Source organism: Nicotiana tomentosiformis, chromosome 4, assembly GCF_000390325.3.
Source record: "Nicotiana tomentosiformis chromosome 4, ASM39032v3, whole genome shotgun sequence".
Taxonomy (NCBI): Eukaryota; Viridiplantae; Streptophyta; class Magnoliopsida; order Solanales; family Solanaceae; genus Nicotiana; species Nicotiana tomentosiformis.
In genome coordinates this window covers 120,209,915-120,232,820 of record NC_090815.1, presented here as the reverse complement: position 1 = coordinate 120,232,820, position 22,906 = coordinate 120,209,915, and the positions used below count along the sequence as shown (strand labels likewise).

General features: G+C 40.1%; 2 protein-coding genes across 2 annotated transcripts in view; both read right to left on the bottom strand.

Moving 5' to 3' along the window:
* The window catches only part of LOC104119952 (patatin-like protein 2), a 37,205-nt gene extending 16,228 nt beyond the window's left edge, over positions 1 to 20,977 (bottom strand). Inside the window, exons 1-2 of the mRNA XM_070201695.1 lie at positions 20,800 to 20,977; positions 20,077 to 20,337 (exon numbers count right to left, since the gene is read on the bottom strand). Of these exons, the coding sequence (XP_070057796.1) occupies positions 20,077 to 20,337; positions 20,800 to 20,977 (439 nt within the window). The remainder of the gene's footprint in view (positions 1 to 20,076; positions 20,338 to 20,799) is intronic.
* Positions 20,978 to 20,980: 3 nt separating this feature from the next.
* On the bottom strand, positions 20,981 to 21,816 carry LOC138910453 (uncharacterized). Its single transcript, XM_070201694.1, has 3 exons — positions 21,613 to 21,816; positions 21,286 to 21,531; positions 20,981 to 21,133 (listed from the first exon to the last, which is right to left on the bottom strand). The coding sequence occupies exons 1-3, from the start codon at positions 21,814 to 21,816 to the stop codon at positions 20,981 to 20,983; spliced, it is 603 nt and encodes a 200-aa protein (XP_070057795.1).
* Positions 21,817 to 22,906: the final 1,090 nt, after the last annotated feature.

Sequence of the window (22,906 nt, the reverse complement as noted above, 5' to 3'; positions counted from 1 at the left end):
CAAGAATAGTGGTAGGAATTTGTCACGGCCCAATTTCACCTATAGGTCGTGATGGCGCCCAACACCACAGCTAGGCAAGCCAACTAGTGATTTATATACATGTTCAATTCTTTAAAAATTAACCGAGTAATTAAACTCTTCTTACTTGTAAGAATTAAGGCAATATGAAAAGATCTGGTAAATTAAAATAACCAAAAAAATAATTAAATCCAAAAATTCTACTAGTGTGTGCCAAGACCTGGTGTCACAAGTGAATGAGCATCTAGTAGATTATACAAAATTTTTAAATATTGTCTGAAATAAATAGACAGAATACAAATACAAGGAGAGGCACTAGCTGTTGTAGGATAACTCAGAAAGGCAGCTCACCACTAGGCCTCGGGGTATCGTGGATGCGCTCCGGTAGGTCCAACTATAGCACCGGTCTCAGGTCCTACACAAAATAGTGCAGCAAGTGTAGCATGAGTACGTAAACAACGTGTACCCTGTAAGTATCAAGCCTAATCTCGAACAAGTAGTGACGAGAGGTCGACTTTGATACTCACTCTGAGTAAATAATATTACAAAAGAAATATTTAATTAAACACGATTTTTAGGTGAACCACAATAATTTCCTTAACAAGCAGAAATAATTAATTGCTTAAATTTCATAAATTTCTAATTTATCAATTAGCTTCACAAGCTGCAATTATTAGTTAAAATCACAACAATTATTAGTTAAAATCACATATGGGGTAAATTCCCTCTTACAAGGTTAGACAAGAGACTTACCTTGTCTAAAAGTCCACTTCCCGGTCAAAATGTCGCGTAAAAACCTCAATCCGATGCCAAAAAATCTGAAACTATCCAAATGTTATATAAAATAATTAATACATGTTCAATAATTTTAAATTAGACTATTAAATAAATTACCCTATCCAAAATAGTAAAATTCCTAAAATTCACCCCGGGCCCACGTTCTTGGATTCAGGAAATGTTCGGAGGAAAACGTTACCCATAATCTCAAGAACTCAAATATACAATTTCCTTCCAATTCCAAAATCATTTTCTTGGTTAAAATCTCATTTTTATAAAAATCTAGGCTTTTCATCTAAACCCTTGATTTTCAAGATTTACTGGTTATAATCTACCCATAATCTATGTATTTAACTCAAAGTGTGTAGAACTAACTTACCTTCAAGTTGCTAGTTGAAATCTCCTCTCAAAAATCTCCAAAATCGTCCAAAATGGAGGAATTACGGGCTACAATGGCTGAGCCTCGCCCATTTAAAACATTATGCCCAACAATACTTTCGCACCTGCGGAGGGCTAGCCGCACCTGCGGAAAAAGCCTCGCAGGTGCAAGTTTCCTCGCCTAGCCAAGCTTCGCATCTGCGCCCTAAGGACCGCACATGCGCAACCGCAACTGCACCCCAAACCCTCACACATGAGGAACTGTCCGCTTCTGTACGCCGAAGCTCGCACCTGCGCGCTCGCAGGTGCGCCCAAAAATCCCGCTTCTGCGGCCTGTGGCCTGCCCTCCCATTTCCGCTTCTGCGAGCAAAATGTCGCACCTGCGTGTTTCGCACCTGCGACTGCCCAAGTGCAGGTGCGATTGCAGCAGAAGCTAGAAACTTCAGTTGTTGCTCCAAATTCAAAAATTGGTCTGAGCTTCGTCCTGTTGACACCCGAGGCCCCCGGGGTCCCGCCCGAACATACCAACAAGTTTGAAATTATAACACGGACTCGCTCGAACTACAGAACGTGTAAAACAACATCGAAACTAAGAATCATACCCAAGCCGAATTTTGCGTGCAAGTATTAAATCACCATACAGAACTATTCCCAGGCTCGGAATTCCAAACGGACTTTAATTACTCCAAAACCTACTACAAACCAAATTTAAAGAACCTTAAAACCTTTAAATAGTTGATTTTCACTATTAAGCGCCGAAACGCTTCCGAATTGTCCAAAACCCGATTCGAACATATGCCCAAGTGTAAAATTATCATACAAACCTATTGGACCCGTCAAATCCCGATTCCGGGGTCGTTTCCTAAAAATATTGACCGAAGTCAAACTTTCCCTTTTTAAAGCCAAACTAAAGAACTAAGTGTTCCGATTTCAACCCGAACACTTCCAAATCCCGAACCAACTGTCATGACCCAAAATCCTGCCACATGCGTCGTGATGGCACTTAGTATCTAAGACTAGGTAAGCCGATTTTATAACAATTCAAGTCATTTTTTTTATATATATAAACCAACAGCGGAAATAATTACAAATATAACAACCTCCCAAGACTGGTAATACTGAGTCATGAACTCTAACTGAATATATGAAATGATCTCAAGGATCGAATACTCAATATTGTTTGATTAATAATTAACAGTACAATAAAATAAAAAGACTTCAAGGGACTGCGACGACCAAGCAGCTCTACCTTGAATCCTTGCGATCACACTTTAATTCTGTCCGAGTCCGATAGCTCCAATACCTGGCTCTGCACAAAAATGTACAGAAGTGTAGTATGAGTACACCACGGTCAGTACCCAGTAAGCATCAAGACTAACCTCAGTGGAGTAGTTACGAGGTACAGTCGAGACACTCACTAGTCTATAACCTGTGCAATATTGTATACAAAAATAATAGGAAACAAATAACAACGATGACAACAATAATCAACCAGTGATATGCACAACAGGGCAACAAGAACACCATTAATATCGCTCAACAAATAATAAATACAAGTACACCCAATTAAATCAAGTCATTCAAATAAATATCTTTCACATATAATTCTTCCAAATAACTCTCTTTCAAATATAATTTCCTCAAATAAATATCTTTCAAATATTATTCAATCAATAAATCTCTTTCAAATATAATTTCCTCAAATAAATATCTTTCAAATAAAATTCTTTAATAAATCTCTTTCAAATATAATTTTCTCAAATAAATATCTTTCAAATATAACTCTTTCAATTAAAAGTCACCATGTGACACACTATTTTAAAATCATAAACATACTGGTTTCAACCCATTTTCATATTTTTTCGTAAACACGGGTCTCAACCCACTTTCATATTTTCACGGCACTTCGTGCCCATAATTAAATCATCGTAATTCTCCGGCACCTCATGCCCACTTTTCATATCACAGCTGCACGGACAGTTCACGTGCCAATAATAAAACCATCATTTTTTCCCGGCACCTCGTGCCCACATTTCATATCCGTTGCGGCGTGCAACCCTATGCCATATAACCTGGCAATAGCCACAGGCTCACAAATTTCAACATAGATCAGGCTATTATCAAGTTTACCGAAACAACAAGACAAATTGCACAAAATATAAAAATAAACACAAGGAATATCCCAACATCACATGAAAATTACCAACACAATAAATCCACATCATCACATATCATCCCTGACAATAGCCACCCTTATCTCTCCTATAATAGCCTCCCTTATCTCTCCGCCCTGACAATATCAATAGCCACCCTTATCGCTCCTATAGCCACCCTTATCTCTCCTATAGCCCCCCTTATCACTCCGCCCAGACAATATCCCAACACACATAACAACAGTGAAATGCCACCCTTATACCCACATAATATCAACAGTGGAATGCCACCCTTATACCCACATAATATCAACAGTGGAATGCCACCCTTATATCCTTAAAATAATAACTCACACAACACAACAATTTACACGGAATATTATCACGACAACATAACAAAATCAATTCATATCACAATTTGCCCAATGGCTACAACGAATTCCAAAGATACAACAAATCAATTAATTGCACAACAAATAGCCGAAGGCTCCACACAATGTGTATAAGACCTAAAAAACAATCAACAGAGATAGAAATTACTCAGTATAGGGCAACACCTTCATTAATCCAAATTCTCAATAATTATATAAACACCTCTTATTAAGCTCATTTAATTAATTATTTGTAGAGGAAAAATCCACAATGAAATTACATTCCAAGAAATCAAACCATCAAACTCACGGAATGCACATAAATATACAAGTAATAATCACGTCAAATTGTCATATACAATAAATTTAATAAATGCGAATTGAGGCATGGCAATAGATGATTAAATAAATGCCCACAATTACCCAATTTACTACACAGTATGCCAAAGACTTTAACTCAGTAAATTATTCACATATAAGCCCGAGTACATACTCGTCGCCTCGCGTACACGACTTATCACATTTTACAAATGGCACATAAGACTCGATGCTTAAGGGGTAATTCCCCCACTCAAGGTTAAGCAGGATACTTACCTTTTTGAAGTTATGCCGATATTCCAAAATCACCTTCTTGATTAAATTGACCTCTGTACACCTTAAATCTATCCAAATTAATTGTACAACCTCATTAAAATTCATCGAAAATAATTTTGGATAATAATACGTCGACTTAAAAATTTATTCCAAAAAGTCAACAAACATCAACGCAGGGCCCGCCTCTCGGAACCCGACATAATTTTCATGAAATCCGAACACCCATTCCGATACTAGTTCAACCATACCAATTTTATCAAATTTCGATATCAACTCGACCTCCAAATCTTAAATTTTTGTTTTTGGAAGATTTTGCCAAAATCTTGATTTCTTCCATTAAAACCCAATTAAACGACGAATATAATCATAGATTCACTAAATATAATCACTTTAGGATATAGAACTACCCCAACCAAGCTTGTGAAAAATCCCTCTAGAATCGCTTAAATCTAAGCTCTACAAGTCAAGATATGATAAGAATGGCCTAACCATCGATTTGTAGATCTTATATTCTGCCCAGACGATTATGCATCGCGAACGCGGAGTAAGGATCGCGTTCGCAAAGAAGAAAAATGAGGCTGCCCAGAAGTGCTTCGCGAACGCGTAGAAGAAAGGCCTGATGGCTCTCGGCTGGCCTACGCAAACGCGGGGAACGTTAAGCGAACGCGAAGAAGGGAAACGCATGACTTCGCGAACGCGAATGCAATGAAGGGGAGGGCCAGGCTGTCGCGTTCGCAAGACGAGGCATGCAAATGCGAAGAACAAAGTTTCCTGCCTCCAAAATTACTTTTCGCGAACGCGAAGGAGAAAACCAGATGACATATTCAGCAGTGCAAAAATAGAAGGAAATGACTCGAAGCCCATCTGAAACACACCTGATGCCCCCGGGACTCCGTCTAAATACACCAACAAGTTCCATAACCTAACACGGACTTGCTCGAGGTCTCAAATTCAATCAAACAATGCCGAAATTACGAATCGCACATCGAATCAAATTATGAATTTTCAAATCTTCCAACTTCTATATTTTGCACCGAAATGTATCAAATCAATACGGAATGACGTCAAAATTTTGCACACAAGTCATAAATGACGTAATGGAGCTATTCCAATTTGCGGAATCGAAATCCGACCTCGTTATAAAAAATTCAACTTTCGGTCGGTCTGTTTAAAAATATTCTAGTTTCCAACTTTCGCCAAAATGCGTCGAATTGTCCTACTGACTTCCAAATCCAAATACAAATATACGCCTAAGTCTGAAATCATCATACGAAGCTATTGCCATCATCAAAATTTTATTCCGGGGTCGTTTGCTCAAAAGTTAACTCTCCGGTCAACTCTTTCCATTTAAGCTTCTAAATAAGAATTGTTCTTTTAATTAAATTCGGAATCTTCCAAAAATCAAACTCGACCACACCTGCGAGTCATAATATATATTACGAAGCTTCTCGAGACCTGAAATCACTGAACGGGGCGTTAATTCTTAAAACGACAAGTCGAATCGTTACATTCTCCATCTCTTAAACATACGTTAGTCCTCGAACGTGCCAAGAATCTTTCTGAGGATATTAAATTACTGACTGTATTCTTACACACATACTCGCGGGTGATTCTATGTTCCGCAATTTAACATGGGTCTGACAACACCGTCTCAGTTGAGATTATTTCTTTTATCCATACTTAAAAACTTCAAAACCAATTTCTTACACTCCAAACATTTTCAAAAGGCCTGATTTTCACATCAACGCACGGTAATAGTCTCAACTGGATATAGAAACTCGTGCCTACATGTCACGACCCAAAATTCATTAAGGTCATGATGGCGCCGGACACCACTGTCACGCAAGCCAACAATAAATATTAAATTGGGTTCTCATTTTTATTACTTTTGAAATCATATTTTCATTTAATATACACAACAAAGAATGGATATTTACAGAGTAAATAATAATACTTTTAACAAATTCGATACAGAACAACCCATAATCCTCCCAAAGTCCGGTGTCACAAGTGCATGAGCATTTACTAGAAATATATAATAAAATAAAACAACTGTCCGGAATACAAATTAGACAGAAAAAATATAAATAACTCTAAAGGAGACTGTGTGGGCTGCGGATCGTAACATAGAATGCAACTCACCTAAGTCCCCGCATATTTATCCACACCTCTGTGCCCACAAGGTCGCTAGACATATATGTACCTGCACAATAAAATGTGCAGCAAGTGTAGCATGAGTACGTAAACAACGTGTACCCAGTAAGTATCAAGCCTAATCTTGAAGAGGTAGAGATGAGATGGTCGACTTTGACACTCACTAAGGGTCAATAATAATAAATAACATCAAAATAGAAATATTTAAATCAGCAGATTCACAGAGTTAACAATAATTTTATTTAACCAACAAAATTAATTAAATTCCTTCAAATGCAACAATTCCTAATCTATTAATTAAATTCACAAGCTGCAATTAAAATATAAAGGTATCGTGTAATTATTATTATTATTAGGCACGATTTCTGCCGAGGTCGTACGACCCGATCCAAAGTGTCGTGTACACTACCGAAGGACGTGCGGCACGATCCATAGATGTATCTATACTGCCGAGGCATTCGGCCCGCTCCACAATAAAGGAGGACATTTTCTTATGTACCTCCAGAAGGAGAGTTTGTTTATTGATATATTAATACGAGAGGATGCACAATTTCTTTTAACAATTAAATAATTTATACAAAAAAATTAAGTATATTAGATTTCCATATTTTACTATATTTCCCTAACAATTCACAATATATTTTAAATAATTTAATTAAATAAAGAATACAATTTACATAAGTAATTCGTGATTTGAGTCCTAAACTACCCGAACTTTAGCATACATAGTAGCTACGCACGGACTCTCGTCACCTCATGCGTACGTAGCCCCCCCCCCCCCAAATTAGCAATAATTTTTAATTTAATCACCTATGGGTTAAATTCCCCCTCACAAGATTATACAAGAGACTTACCTTGTCTCAAGGTTCCACTTTCCGATCAAAATGTCGCGAAAAACCTCAATTTGGTGCCGAACAATCCGAAACTATCCAAAAGTTATATGAAATAATTAATACATGTTAAAAAATTCGAAATTCACCTATTAAATAAATTACCCTATCCAAAATGGTAAAAATTCTAAAATTCACCCGGGCCCACGTGCCCGGATTTCATATATTTTTGGAGGGAATCATTACCCATAACCTCAAGAACACAAATATACCATTTCCATCCAATCCCATAGAAATTTTCGTGGTTAAAATCCAAAAATTCCAATTTCTAGGTTTTTCTTCAAAATTTCCATATTTCTCTTAATTTTCATGTCTAATTCCATATATAATCCAAGTATTTAACTTGCAATAGGTAGGAATCACTTACCTTGACATGGATGATGAAGATGGAGTTCCAAAATCTCTCCAAGATCGGTTCCCATGTCGGAAATGAAGTGAAAATGGTCAAAATCCTATTTAAAGCAACTCGCTGCCCAGCATTGTCCTTCTTCGCGATCGTGGGAGTGCATTCGCGATCTCGAAGGCTAAGCACACTGCCATTGATTTTTCCTCTATGCAACCGCAAACAAGCCCACGCGAATGCGGCATTCTATAACCCAACACTTCGCGATCGCACTCCTTCTCACGCGATCGTGATGAGCAAACGCGTAGCATTAGGCCAACCATCATTCCTTCTTCGCGAACGCGTTACCACAGTCGCGTTCGCGTAGCACAACTACCCACAGCACCACGATCGCAGGTTCATCATCGCGACCACATAGAATATTTTACTATCGCCCCAAACAACTCTACGCGATCGTGGACTTCCACTCCCGATCGCGTATAAGGATACCAGCAACAGTCATGACAACAACTTCAGGATATCCCCCAAGTCGAATTTCAATCCGTTAACCATCCAAATTCCACCCGAAGCCCTCGGGACCTCAACCAATCAAACCAACACGTCCCAAAATATATTACGAACTTAGTCAAGCCTTCAAATCCGATCAAACAACTCTAAAACCCTGAATCATACTCCGATTCAAGCTTAATGAACTTTAGAACTTCAAACGTCTATATTCGATGCCGAAACCTATCAAATCACGTCCAATTGACCTCAAATTTTGCACACAAGTCACGTTCAACATTACGGACCTACTCCAACTTCCGAAATCGGAATCCGACCCCGATATCAAAAAGTCCACTCCCCGGTTAAACTTCCAAACTTAAATTCCTATTTTAGCCATTTCAAGCCTAATTTAACTACGGACTTCCAAATAAAATTCCGAACATGCTCGTAAGTCAAAAATCACCATACGGAGCTATTCCCAAACTCAGAATCCCATACGGACATCGATAACATTGAAATACACCTCAATCCAAATTTATGAAATTCTTCCAAAATGCCAATTTCCACAATAGGCGCCAAAACGCTCCCTGGTCATCCAAAACTCGACCCGGATGTATGCTCAAGCCCAAAAACATCATACGAACCTGTTGGAACCTTCAAATACCAATTCTGAAGTCGTTTACTCAAAAGTCAAAGTTTGGACAACTCTTCCAACTTGAAGCTTCCAAATTTAGAATTTTCTTTCCAAATCAACTCCAAACTTCCCAAAATTTAATTCCGACCACAAGTACAAGTCATAACACCTTAAATGAAGCTACTCGAGGCCTCAAACTGCTGAATGATGCGCTAGGGCTCAAAACGACCGGTCGGCTCGTTACATTCTCTGCCACTTAAATATACATTCGTCCTCGAACGTGCTAAGAACTGCTCTGGAGTTGTCTGAAATCATTGTTTAACACATCGTGCACCTACCCATGCTACCATAACTTAATTGAGCTCACTAGCTCGAGCCAGTCTAAAGATTCTACTCTTTTTTATTTTTTTTCTTAGTCAAACAAGCCTTAGAGCCTAGTTCCAACATCTAAAATTCTCCGCCAGGCCTGTTGCAATCATCCAAACACCGTATCAATCACTGCACGATGCACCAATACATGGTTGCATACCTTTGCTAAATCCACACCATGCACCGCATAATTCACATGACCATAATAACATCCTCTGATAACAATAGCCAAAATTTCACGAATCTGATGCCCACAACACCCCTCATGACACATATAAGTCATGCTCCAACACCTGAAATGCTTCCACGACGGAAGAGATATGTAGAAATTCATAACCAACTACCGAATTAACAAATCATGGAGTCTCTCCTCCTGACAAGGACCATCACCTCATTCTAAACTGAATAGCAATATTTGTTCTTTAATATACTTTATATCAATCTAATTGCACTGATTTCAGGTCCAGTAGTCTCGTCTCACCCTGTGTAAGCTACACATCCAATAAGCCACCTCAAACACTGACCAAGATCTCGTATGATGCCAACAATGCGCCAACAGGCTACAAACTCAAATGTGATACATAAGGAAATGCGGACATAACACACAGGAATGGATATAGGGAAATGTGCTCAACATCACGCTATTTCGGCGTGTAACCCAATTCGCATATGATACCCGTGGCGACGTTCCACCCGATCCAACCATGTTACCCGTGGCGGCGTGCCACCCAATCCACACGTAATAATCTAAGGAAAACAAACCTCGAACCGTAACACTTATACTCACGAATCTTGGGAGGACGGGTAGCGTCATACGCTATAAAACTAAAGCAGAACTAAGGTGCGATATATGATCTGCATCTCGAGAGCCGTCCTGCTTACATAATAATACTATTTTGTGAGACCTCAACACATTGTACAAAAATCAAGCCGTCTCACAGCCCACACGGCACTATAAAGTATCATATGAAATAGTTGGCAACGAAATTAACATCCCACGCCCGAATATTCTTGCATAAGGAATGCTATGCCGAATGAACACATCCAGGCTGGTATAGAGTATACATCCACATTTGGACCCATCAACACACCTCAAACCGATTTTGCTCATACCATGCTTGGGTAAATAATCTCTCAAGGATCCACAATTACCCTTTTTCTATGTCACGCAAGAACAACCGTCGAATCCGGAACAAAATTCCACAACTCACAACTAAATGAACTGAGCGCCCTTCAGGCATAAATTCTCACATGGACGATAGTACCACAATCTTCATACTTTATTTTAAATCTTTATTCAATCAGGTGACTACATGTCACACTTATACAATATTCCCATGGGATGCACTCCCACGACCTTCCACACCAGGTAACAAGTCTGCACCTCCATGCTGTCGGCCACATTAATGCTGTAAAGCAAATTAAGAATCTGCAAATCAGTACACGGAGCCTCTTACACAGGACACCAATCTCAGGTGGTGCTAAAGACAATACCAGCTTACTCTAAACATTCTTGTCGACATCAACTACAACCTTGATCCTCAACTTCCAATTCCCACGCTGCTCACTACACCTAACATCCCAATACGCAAGAGTACAAGAATTTTATCATAACTCCTGAACCACCAATAGGGTACACACTTCCTCATATATAAACCTTTCATTTAACTCATTTCAGGAGAACCATTGCCACACGTGACTTAATTCCAATAACCGCAGAAAATACAACCCCACGTAGTTGTCTAAACCACCATGTCCCTTCCGAGATCCATCTACTCATAACATGCCATAGTAACCAAATACCTCCAAATAAATTAAATTACGGCGGCCGTCAAGCCTCACACATACCACCACAACCACCTGTAAAACTTAACACGTTGAAGGAATTGATCATTGCCACCATCATGCCAATTCAACCATTACTAACTGACCCCGCTTCTTCCAATTTATTCTCTATTTGCCTTAGAAATAGTAAAAATATCTCCATTTTAACGTAACGAACCAAATTTGCACTCGTCCTGAGTGACCCCATTTCACAGGACCACATTGTCTTAAAACCCACAAACCATCTCATACCCTCCTTGTGCGCACATTCACATATTCAACTGATACACCAATTGTGATATTTCTTTTATGAATTCGAAGTCATTTTCTCGCATTCCTCTAATTTTACATCGCAGACCGAAGATAACATAGAACACCCCAAACCCTTTTCAAAATCTGCTGCAAAAGCTCGATACTTAACCATACTACAATCTCGAAATCCTTAGGCACCGCACTTTAACGTTTTGAATCCACTAGGACCATTGTTGAGAGTTACCCATTCCGACCTAGTCCCGAATATAATCAACTCCAAGGCTCTGCTAGCAGTTAAACACCCTTTCAAAGAAGCACCCGATCGAATCACCTTCCTTGTACATCATATCAACACGTAGCATAGACTTTGAGTCTTCCAAAAACCTGAATATGAATCGATAAGGCCAAATATGGCACACATTCCCCAAATCCTTTTCTCAAATTACCACTGATGTTTTCTTTCCTTAGTTGAAATGACTACCAATACACCGATAACCAGAAACCTCACAAATAGACAACCATACAATCCAATTGTAGACGGCGGGGCTCTCCCACTTAGCTTGAAGCTATAATTACATAACTCTAGAACCCACCAAGACTCCTTATCCCCCATTAATACAATCTCGCATAATCAACCCACCAAATGCCTCAAAATCCTTATGTTAAATATTTCATGAATATTCTGAATCACTAACCACATTCACATATTCGACCTCTTACTGGATAGCCAGTAAAATTCTTCGTAGAAGCTCCATCAACACCACGCAACCGCTAACCTGCTCACAGGAGATATCCCACCTGTGGAAATTCCATGCCGACATCCTCCAACAACGCTGCACCGAGTACTATTACAACAAAACCAATAAACCATCATAAGCCCGTGCTCGTTCACCAGCTGTACAAGTCCGTTCACTCCCCGTTGACATCAACTAAAGGTGCAACGATACATTCCAACCCAAAGTCATGTTGCACTCCTCTTCATATCAGGCAAACTCATTTCTTTCGCATCTAATCTTCCCCTAGTATAACAACCAACATTCCAAATTAAGTTTGTAGACCTAGTCAGTGTCCACCATGAATCCCAAATCACTCCAAACTTTCCTCAAGACGTGTAGTTATCCTACCACGTAACCCATATGCTACCTTGCCACTCTCCCACTTTGGTCAAACCCTCTCCTTTAAGCAACTACTCGACTTTTGTTTCTCACACTTGGCCTTCTTGGAACTTAACCACCACAAGACACCTCCCACATGTCCTTCCTCATCCTTCGCTACCTAATTGTTGCCTTTACTCAAAATCCATCTCTCTATCACTTGAACCAATAGGTCGTTAACAATTTTAAACCTCTCCAAAGATCATCCTTCTCGAGCCATCAACACTAGGAACACCGATTCGATCCTGAACCACTGTACACCGCGATTTCTGACAACAACTTCCCCGACACCAATTCCTAATACCCCGTCGTGAAGGCAAGTTGAAGAAAACCATAATACCGGCGAACCTTATCGCATTTAACAAGGCGATGACACCACATCACAATTGAAAACTCTACCACACTCGAAAATATCAAGCATCATTACTCCATCAACCCCAAACCTGAACATTCATAGTATGCTTACCTTTCCTTTGCTGGGATTAAACGTCGAACCTCTACATCATGTATTGAGAATAACCTTCTTTCAAGTCGTTCACTGCATCAGTACATAAATGAGCACCCCGCCATTACATCAATTCCGCGAGATAATAACTCGTGAACATCGTAGCAACCTATGCATGGCCTCAAAACCATCCGAAATATAGCTACTGAGCTGAAATGACAGAACATCATTCAGCAGGGCGAAAACAATAGTCCAATCAATTACGCAGGGAGAAACATCCTGCACCACATCCGTAGTACCATTACAATCCCTCAATTCTTGATCTATAATAAGAGTTCCGCATCGCACAAGATTGAATATGAAAGAAACAAAGGCATAAGGCTCAAAAGAATTAAATCGAATGATGAGGAATCAAGAAGGGAAGTGCTCCTAACAGCCATGTAGCCTCTCGAAGATAAGTACATACGTCTCCATACCGATCCGCAAGTCTCTACTAGACTTGCTCATGGCCCATGAGACCTAAGTGAACCTAGTGCTCTGATATCATGTTGTCACGACCCAAAATCCATTAAGGTCGTGATGGCGTCGGACACCACTGTCAGGCAAGCCAACAATAAATACTAAATTGGGTTATCATTTTTATTACTTTGAAATCATATTTTCCTTTAATATACAAAGCAAAGAATGGATATTTACAGAGTAAATAATAATGCTTTTAACAAATTTGATTCAGAGCAACCCATAATCCTCCTAAAACCCGGTGTCACAAGTGCATGAGCATTTATTAGGAATATAAAATAAAATACAGCAACTATCCAGAATATAAATTAGGCAGAAAAAATATAAATAACTCTGAAGGAGACTCTGTGGGCTGTGGATCGTAATATAGAATGCAGCTCACTGAAGTCCCTGTATTTTTAACCACACCTCTGCGCCCACAAGGCCACTAGACATATATGTACCAGCACAATAAAATGTGCACCATGTGTAGCATGAGTACATAAACAACGTGTACCCAGTAAGTATCAAGCCTAATCTCGAATATGTAGTGACGAGATGGTCGACTTTGACACTCACTATGGGTCAAAAATAATAAATAACATTAAAATAGAAAGTCAATATCCAATCAACTATTTCAACTTAAGATTTCATCTTTGAGACTAAGTGTCTCAATTCATTACGAAACCTCACCGGACCCGAACCAATTACCCCGGAAAGTCATATAACAACTGTAATGCACAAAATGAGCAGTAAATAGGGGAATAGAGCTGTAATACTCAAAACGACCGGCCGGGTCGTTACATTCTTTCCCTCTTAAACAAACGTTCGTCCTCGAACGGGTTTAGAATCACACTTGTAATCTCAAATAGGTGTGGATATTTGCTCCGCATCTCCCGCTCAGTCTCCCAAGTAGATTCTTCGACTGACTGGCCTCTCTACTGCACTTTCAATGAAGCTATGTTCTTTGATCACAACTTTCGAACCTGCCTATCACGACCCCAAATTCCCTCCGTAGGATGTCGTGATGGCACCTAGTCTCTAAGACTAGGTAAGCCTATCAATGCGGAATAACATAATAGAAATCTGAAATAAATAAAACTACAATTCAAATAATTTCAACTCCCAAAACCCGGTAGAAATAAGTCACAAGCTTCTAAGAATTTATTCTAAGTGTCTCTATACATCAAAGTCTAAAGAGAATAAAGAAAGCAACATAATAAGGATAGAAGGGGACTCTGAGGTCTGCGGACGTCGGCAGATGTACCTTGAAGTTTCCGCGTACGGCTAGTTCACTGATGCCTGGTCTGATAGAAAGTACATGTATCTGCACAATAAGATGTGCAGAAGCATAGTATGAGTACACCACAGTGGTACCCAGTAAGTGCCAAGCCTAACCTCGGTAGAGTAGTGACGAGGTCAGGTCAGGCCCTACTGGAAATAATAAAATACAGGGTGAAAAGTTTAAGGATATAATAATAATAATAAAATGACAATGGGAATGAATCAAGTAAGTAATATGTCACAATTTAACTACACAAAATAAGGGCAAATAATACCTCGCGGAAGGAAAACAAAAATTTACAACTTTAAGGAAAACACAAAATAACCAAAGGCAAATGCACCCATAAAGAAATATCAACAAGGGCACTCCCGAGGTGCCGCCTCATAGTCCCACATCATAAATAAATTCACAATATCTCATTTTCTTATATCATCGCAGGAGCCTTCACATTTAATTTTAAAGAAAATAGTTTTTCCGAAATAGCATCCCGCGTTTTAGCCACCCCAATCGCACCGCATGACTTCTAGTAGTTCCCTTACTAGCCATGCGTATCAAGCCACCCTTATCTCACCGCATTCATTTCAACACCCAGACCTTATATCACCGCATGCGTATCAATATCACAATATATCACAATTTATACCTCAAGTGCCCAAATATTTCATCTTGCCAAAATAAATCAACAATATTATTTCCACAATAAGGAGCTCACGACTCAATCATAATGAATACAAAATCTTACAAAATATTTGAAAGTGAATAACTCAACAAAAATAATTTTTCACAAAAAACGCCTTGCCTCAATACCAAATTTTTAATATCAAATACTTCATATTATTAATAATTCAACTTTCAAATAATGAGCATAGAATAAAAGAAACAAAGTTTCAACTAAACAGGTAAAGCAATTAGTGGAAAAAATGTCAAGCAAATTTAAAATATAAAAGTAGATCAATGATGATGAATATAACCGGATAAAATAATTTAATTAATGTGTAACAAAGATTTACACAATTTAAAACCAGAGTTTTCCACATTTATCACGTGTGCAAACTCGTCACCTCGCATACACGACTTTTAACACATCACAATTATCATATCAATACCAATCCTAAGGGAAATTTTCCCCACACAAGGTTAGACAAGTCACTTACCTCGACTTGTGTAATTCTTTACTCTGCTATGTCTTTGCCTCGTGACTTGGCCTCTGAAAGCCTCATATCTAGTCACAATTAATTTGATTTAATCAATACAAATTATTTGAATTTATTCTATATGAAAATACAAATTTTCCAACAAAATCCAATATTTAACTCAAAAATTGCCCGTGGGGCCTACGTCTCGGAACCCGATAAAAGTTACTAAATATGAACGTCCATTTAACCACGAGTCCAACCGTACTAAAATTACTAAATTCCGACATCAACTCGACCCTCAAATCTTCAATTTAAACCAAGAGATATTTCTAAATCTTCCAACTTAAATCACCAATTAAATGTTAAAAACAACCATGGATTCGAGTAATTTGATCAAAATTGAGTTAAGAACACTTACCCCGTTGTTTTTCTTGAAATTCCCCCGAATATTGCCTCTTCCCAAGCTCCAATTCGTCAAAAATGGAAAATGGGACGAAGTCCCATTTTCAGAACTTAAAGTTTCTGTCCAGTGGTTTCTTCTTCGCGAACGTGACCCTTGCCTCGCGTTCGTGAAGCACAAAAATGTGCTGCCCAAAATTTCCTCTTCGCGAATGCGAGGGCTCACACGCAAATAAGATTACCACTTCCCATAGGCCTTCGCGAACGCGCAGCCTTCTTCGCAAATGCGTAGGCCAACACGTGTGTCTACCCCAGCCCTCTCTCTTCTTCGCGAACGTGACAACCTCCTCGCGTTCACGATGCACACTGACCTAATCCCATTCCCTAACGTGAAGCACAAAAACTTTGCCTGCCTCCATTTCCCCTTCGCGAACGCGAGACCCCTCTCGCGAACGCGATGAAGTAAACCAGGTAGTGCATTAGAAACATTCCAGCGAGGTTCCAAGTCCAAAATTTAGTCCGTTAACCATCCGAAACTCACCCGAGGCTCTCGGGACCTCAACCAAATACACCAACAAGTCCTAAAACATCATACGAACTTAGTCCAAACCTCAAATCATATCAAACAACGCTAAAACCACGAATCATACCCCAATTCAAGCATAATGAAACTTAAGAATTTTTAACTTCTACATTAGATGCCGAAACCTATCAAATCAAGTCCGATTGACCTCAAATTTTGCACACAAGTCATAAATGACATAACAGACTTATTCAAATTTCCAGAATTAGATTCCGACCCGATATCAAAAAGTCAACTCCCCGGTCAAACTTCCAAACTTAAATTTCTATTTTAGCCATTTCAAGCCTAATTTAACTACGGACTTCCAAATAATTTTTCGGACACGCTCCTATGTCAAAAATCACCATACGGAGCTATTTGAATCATCAAAACTCTATTCCGGGGTCGTTTACACATAATTCAATATCTGGTCAACCATTTCAACTTAAGCTTTCAACTTTGAGACTAGAGGTCTCAATTTATTCTGAAATCTCTACGGACCCGAACTGACTATACTGGCAAGTCACATAACAGCTATAAAGTATAAAATGAGCAGTAAATGGGGAACGAGGATACAACTCTCAAAAAGACTGGCCGAGTCATTACAGTGCAGGTCCAAAATGGCCACCGACTACATATCATAAGTCAAATTACCATCCAACTGCACTGTACTGAAATCCAAAACATGAGACGAGTCTCCGACATATTTCCAGAGCATAGATACATGAAATACTGGATGAACACTCGATAAACTAGGCAGCAATGCAAGTTCATAAGCCACTTCTCCAATCTTCTTAAGTATTTCAAAATGCCCAATATACCTAGGACTCAACTTGCCCTTCTTCCCAAATCTCATAACACCCTTCATGGGCGAAACTCGGAGTAGTACCTGCTCTCTTACCATGTAAGAAACATTGCGAACCTTCCGGTCGGTATAACTCTTTTGTCTAGACTATGCCGTGCGAATTCATTCCTGAATCAATTTAACCTTTTTCAAAGCATCCTGAACTAAATCAGTACCCAATAGCCTAGCCTTACTGGGCTGAAAACAACCCACCGAAGACCGACATGGTCTCCCATATAAAGCCTCACACGGAGCCATCTGAATGCTCGATTGGTAGCTGTTATTGTAAGCAAACTCTGCAAGTGGCAGAAACAAATCCCAAGAACCCCCGGAATCTATAACACAAATGCGTAGCATATCTTCCAATATCTGAATAGTGCGCTCGGACTGTCCATCCGCCTGAGGGTGAAATGTTTTACTCAATTGAACCTGCGTGCCTAATTCTTGTTGCACTTCTCTCCAAAAATATGATGTAAACTGCGTGCCCTGATCTGAAATGATGGACACTGGCACACCATGAAGGCGAACAATCTCGTGGATATAAATCTCAGCCAATCGCTTCAAAGAATAAGTAGTACCGACTGGAATAAAATGTGCGAACTTGGTTAACCGATCCTCAATTACCCAAATAGCATCAAAATTCCTCAAAGTCTGTGGGAATCCAACTACGAAGTCCATGGTAATATGCTCCCATTTCCACTCCGGGATTTCAAGTCTCTGAAGCAATCAGCCTGGTCTCTGATGCTCGTACTTCACATGTTGACAATTTAAACGCTAGGCTACAAACCCAACTATATCTTTCTTCATCCTTCTCCAACAATAATGTTGTCACAAGTCTTGGTACCAATGTTTTAAAAGGCGAACCCCGGGCGATGGTGTGGGGCGAAAGTCTCTCGGGGCGTATGCCCAGCAATTCAGGGCGTACGCCCGGGCATTCGAGCCGCATTTTTTTAGTGAGGTGTAAGCCCCAGAGACTTTCCTAGAGTCCTTCATATAATACCCAAATTCTCAAAAGTCAGTTTGATAATTACTCAAAAGGCTTAAAAAGGAACTCAAAAGTATTAAATTTAAAAGTTAAGACCTTTTTTATTAATTGAAACCCTAATTCATGGTCATTCCCAATTCTTTATCTTGTCCGCTAGTCTGCTAATATCTTCCAAAAGCAACGAATATTTAATTTTTTTTACAAATACAAAGAGAACTCCATTTTCCTTCATAGTAGCAAGTTCAAAGTTCAAATTGCAGGTTCCTTTTTGTTCCTCCATGTATAAAACTTTATTCTTTTAGACTCAAGTTACTTGTGCTTGTAAGTAGCGTATAATAGATTGTTTTGACTAGTTTTTTGAGGGGATGGAGCGCACACACACACACACACACACATATATATATATCACATATTTTTAGTTTTCTTCAATTTTTATGCAATTTTACCTATTTATAAATATTTACTGTCATTATATTATTTTATAAAATATTAAAAATTAAATACCTATGGGGCTTACGCCTCGCTGAGGCATATGTAAAATGCCTCGCCTTATGCCCACGCCTTTTATAACACTGCATGGTACATCTTAGCGGCACCCGGATGAATGGAATATCGCGAACTGTGGGCTTTTTCAAGAATCAACTCACACAACCCATCTACATTTGGCACACAAATTCGACCCTGCATCCTCAACATCCCATCATCTCCAATAGTAACATCTTTGGCATCGCCGTGCTGAACTGTGTCCTTTAGGACAAGCAAATGGGGATCATCATGCTGGCGCTCTCTAATGCGGTCATAAAAGGAAGACCGAGAAACCACACAAGCTAAAACCCGACTGGGCTCGGAAATATCTAATCACACGAACTGATTAGCCAATGCCTAAACATCAACTGCAAGAGGCCTCTCACCAACAGGAATGAATGCAAGGTTACCCATACTCACCGCCTTCCTACTCAAGGCATCGGCCACCACATTGGCCTTCCCGGGATGATACAAAATGGTAATATCATAATCACTTAGCAGCGTCAACCATATCCGCAGCCTAAAATTTAGATCCTTTTATTTGAATAAGTGTTGAAGACTCTGATGATCTATAAATACCTCACAAGACACACCATAGAGATACTGCCTCCATATCTTCAATGCATGAATGATGGCTGCCAATTCTAAATCATAAACAGGGTAGTTCTTTTCATGTGGCTTCAACTGGCGCGAAGCATAAGCAATCACTCTACCCTCCTGGAATACACTATTCATGAAGTGCATAAATGTTGTTGGGGCGGTGGTAAGCCCAAAAGACATCACGATAAATTCATAGTGACCATAGCGGGTCCTGAATGTCGTCTTTAGAATATCCGAATCCCGAACTTTTAACTGGTGATACCCAGATCTCAAATCAATTTTGGAGAACACCCTCGCTCCCTGAAGCTGGTCAAATAAATCATCAATACGTGGCAAAAGGTTATGTTCTTGATTGTAGCTTTGTTCAACTGCCTATAGTTGATACACATCCGCATCGTACCGTGTTTCATTTTCACAAATAGAACTGGTGCACCCCAAGGTGACACACCAGGCGTAATAAACTCTTTATCAAGAAGTTCCTGAAGTTGCCCTTTCAATTCAGCTGGTGCCATACGATACAGAGGAATAAAAATGGGCTGAGTGCCCGACACCAAGTCAATACCGAAATCAATATCCCTATCGGGTGGCATACCTGGTAGGTCTGCATGAAATATATCCGGAAAGTCTTGCACTACCAGTACAGAGTCAATAGTAGGAGTGTCTGCATCAACATCTCTCACAAAGGCCAAATATGAGAAACATCCATTTCCAACCATCCGTTGGGCTTTTAAGTAAGAAATTACCCTGCTGGGAACACAATCTAGAGACCCTCTCCACTCGACCTTCGGCAATCCCAGTATCGCCAATGTCACGGTTTTTGCGTGATAGTCCAGAATAGCATGACATGGAGACAACCAATCCATACCCAAGATTACATCGAAATCAACATTACTAAGCAATAAGAGATCAACTCTAGTCTCGAGTCTCCCAATAGTTACCACACACGATCGATACACTCGGTCCACAATAATAGTATCACCCACTGGCGTAGATACACGAACAGGTAAAACTAAGGATTCATGGGGAATATCTAGATAACGAGCAAAATATGATGATACATATGAATATATGGAACCAGGGTCAAATAATATAGAAGCTTCCCTGTGGCACACTGAGACAATACCTGTGATCACTGCATCTGAAGTAACGACATCTGGCCTAGCAGGAATAACATAGAATCGGGCCCGACTGCCGCCTAATCGGCCTCCCCCTCTTGGGCGAACTCTGGCTGCCTGAGCCCCACCCCAAGCTGGCTGGGCAGGTGGTACAGCAACTGGTGCTGAAGTCGTAGTTTGACTCATCTACTAAGCTGACCCTCTAGTAAGACAGGGGCAATATCTCTTTATGTGACCCAAATCTCCACACTCAAAACTAGCATTCTCTGAAAACGCTGGCAAATACTTAGGTGGACAATGAGAACCAAAATAACTACCAGAAGAACTTGGTATAGATGAATCCTAAACTAATTGTGCACTAGATAAACTCTGAGCTAGAAGTGCACTAAGATAAGACTGACTCGGTCGGGCTGTCCCCTAGAAGGAACATCGATGGAATTACCCGGACCACGAGACCTCTTGGCCTCCCTCTCCTCACTCTCCTGAATACAAACCATCTTTAGCCGCCGAGCACTGTAAACCATTCCGTTGAATTTAGCACCTGCTATATTTCCCAGAGTCATAACAAAACGGAACTGATGGTTGAGGCCATTAATGAACCTCCTGATCTTCTCCCTCTCAGTGGGAACCAACCAAACTACATAACGAGACAATTCTGAAAACCGCATCTCATATTGGGTCACGGACAGGTCCTCCTGACGTAAATACTCAAACTGCTTGCGCAGTTCCTCTCTGCGAGTCTATGGCACAAACTTCTCCAAGAATAATACAGAGAACTCCTACCATGAAAGTGGTGTTGCACCAACTGGTTTGCTCCTCACATAAGTCTCCCACCATCTGAAGGTTGCCCCTGTCAGCTGAAAAGTAGTAAATGAGACCCTAATGGTCTCCAGAATACCCGCTGTATGAAACATTCGCTGGCATCTGTCCAAGAAATCCTGAGCATCCTCTGACTCAGTTCCACTGAAAGTTGGAGGATGGAGTCTCCCAAACCTCTCTAATCTCTTCTGCTCCACGTCATTCATAATAGGACCCACCTGGGCCTGAGTAGCTACAACCGGCTGGACAAGTAGTGCCCCCAGTATCTAAAGTCCATGCACTGCCTACTCTGGAGTACGGACGACAGGGGTATGAGTACCTCCTTCGGCCTGAGAAGTGGCTGGTGTGGCTTGGGACGAAACCACCTGAGCAAGGCCAGTGCAAACAGTCAATATCTGGGTTAAAGCCTCCTAAAGGCCTGAAATCACAATAGGCATAACTGGTGCCTGAGCTGGCCTCACTGGCTCGACTATATCTGGAACCTGCTCCTGAGCTAGAGCAACTAGTAGTTTTACAGGTGCTGCTCCAACTGCTGTACGAGCTAGACCTCGACCTCTACCATGGCCTCTAGCGACCCTAACCGGTGGCGCTGGTGGCTGACCATCCAATCCGGTAGAACGTGTCCTCACCATCTGTAAGAGAATAGAATAATAGAAATTTAGTTTCCGGAATCAACAAATTCGCACGACAGAATACAAGAAAGTGAAAATTTTCCTATGGGTTCGACAACCTCTCGAAGATAAGTACAGACGTCTCCGTACCGATCCACAAGACTCTACTAAACCTACTCATTACTCGTGAGACCTATGTAACCTAGGCTCTGATACCAACTTGTCACGACCCAAAATCAGCATGTCGTGATGGCCCCTATCTCAGTACTAGGCAAGCCGACAATCTTAATAAATCACAATTTCTTTTAAGTTTGAAAACATAATATTTATATTTAATAGAATATCCCACACATACTGATATAAATACACTCCCAAAATACGGTATCACTGAGTGCATGAGCATCTAAATGATAACATAGTCTGACTAATAGAATCAGTACTGTCCAGAAATGTAGAACAGTACAAATAACTGAAAGGAAAACGAGTCAAGGTCTGTAGACATCAAGGAGCTACCTCTATAGTCTCCAACAAGTCGGGTCGTTACATTCTTCCCCTCTTAAACATACGTTCGTCCTCGAACGTGCCAAGAATCTTTCTGAGGACATTAAATTACTAAGTGTATTCTTACACACATACTCGGGGGTGATTCTACTTCGCCGCAAACTAACATGGGTCCAACAACACA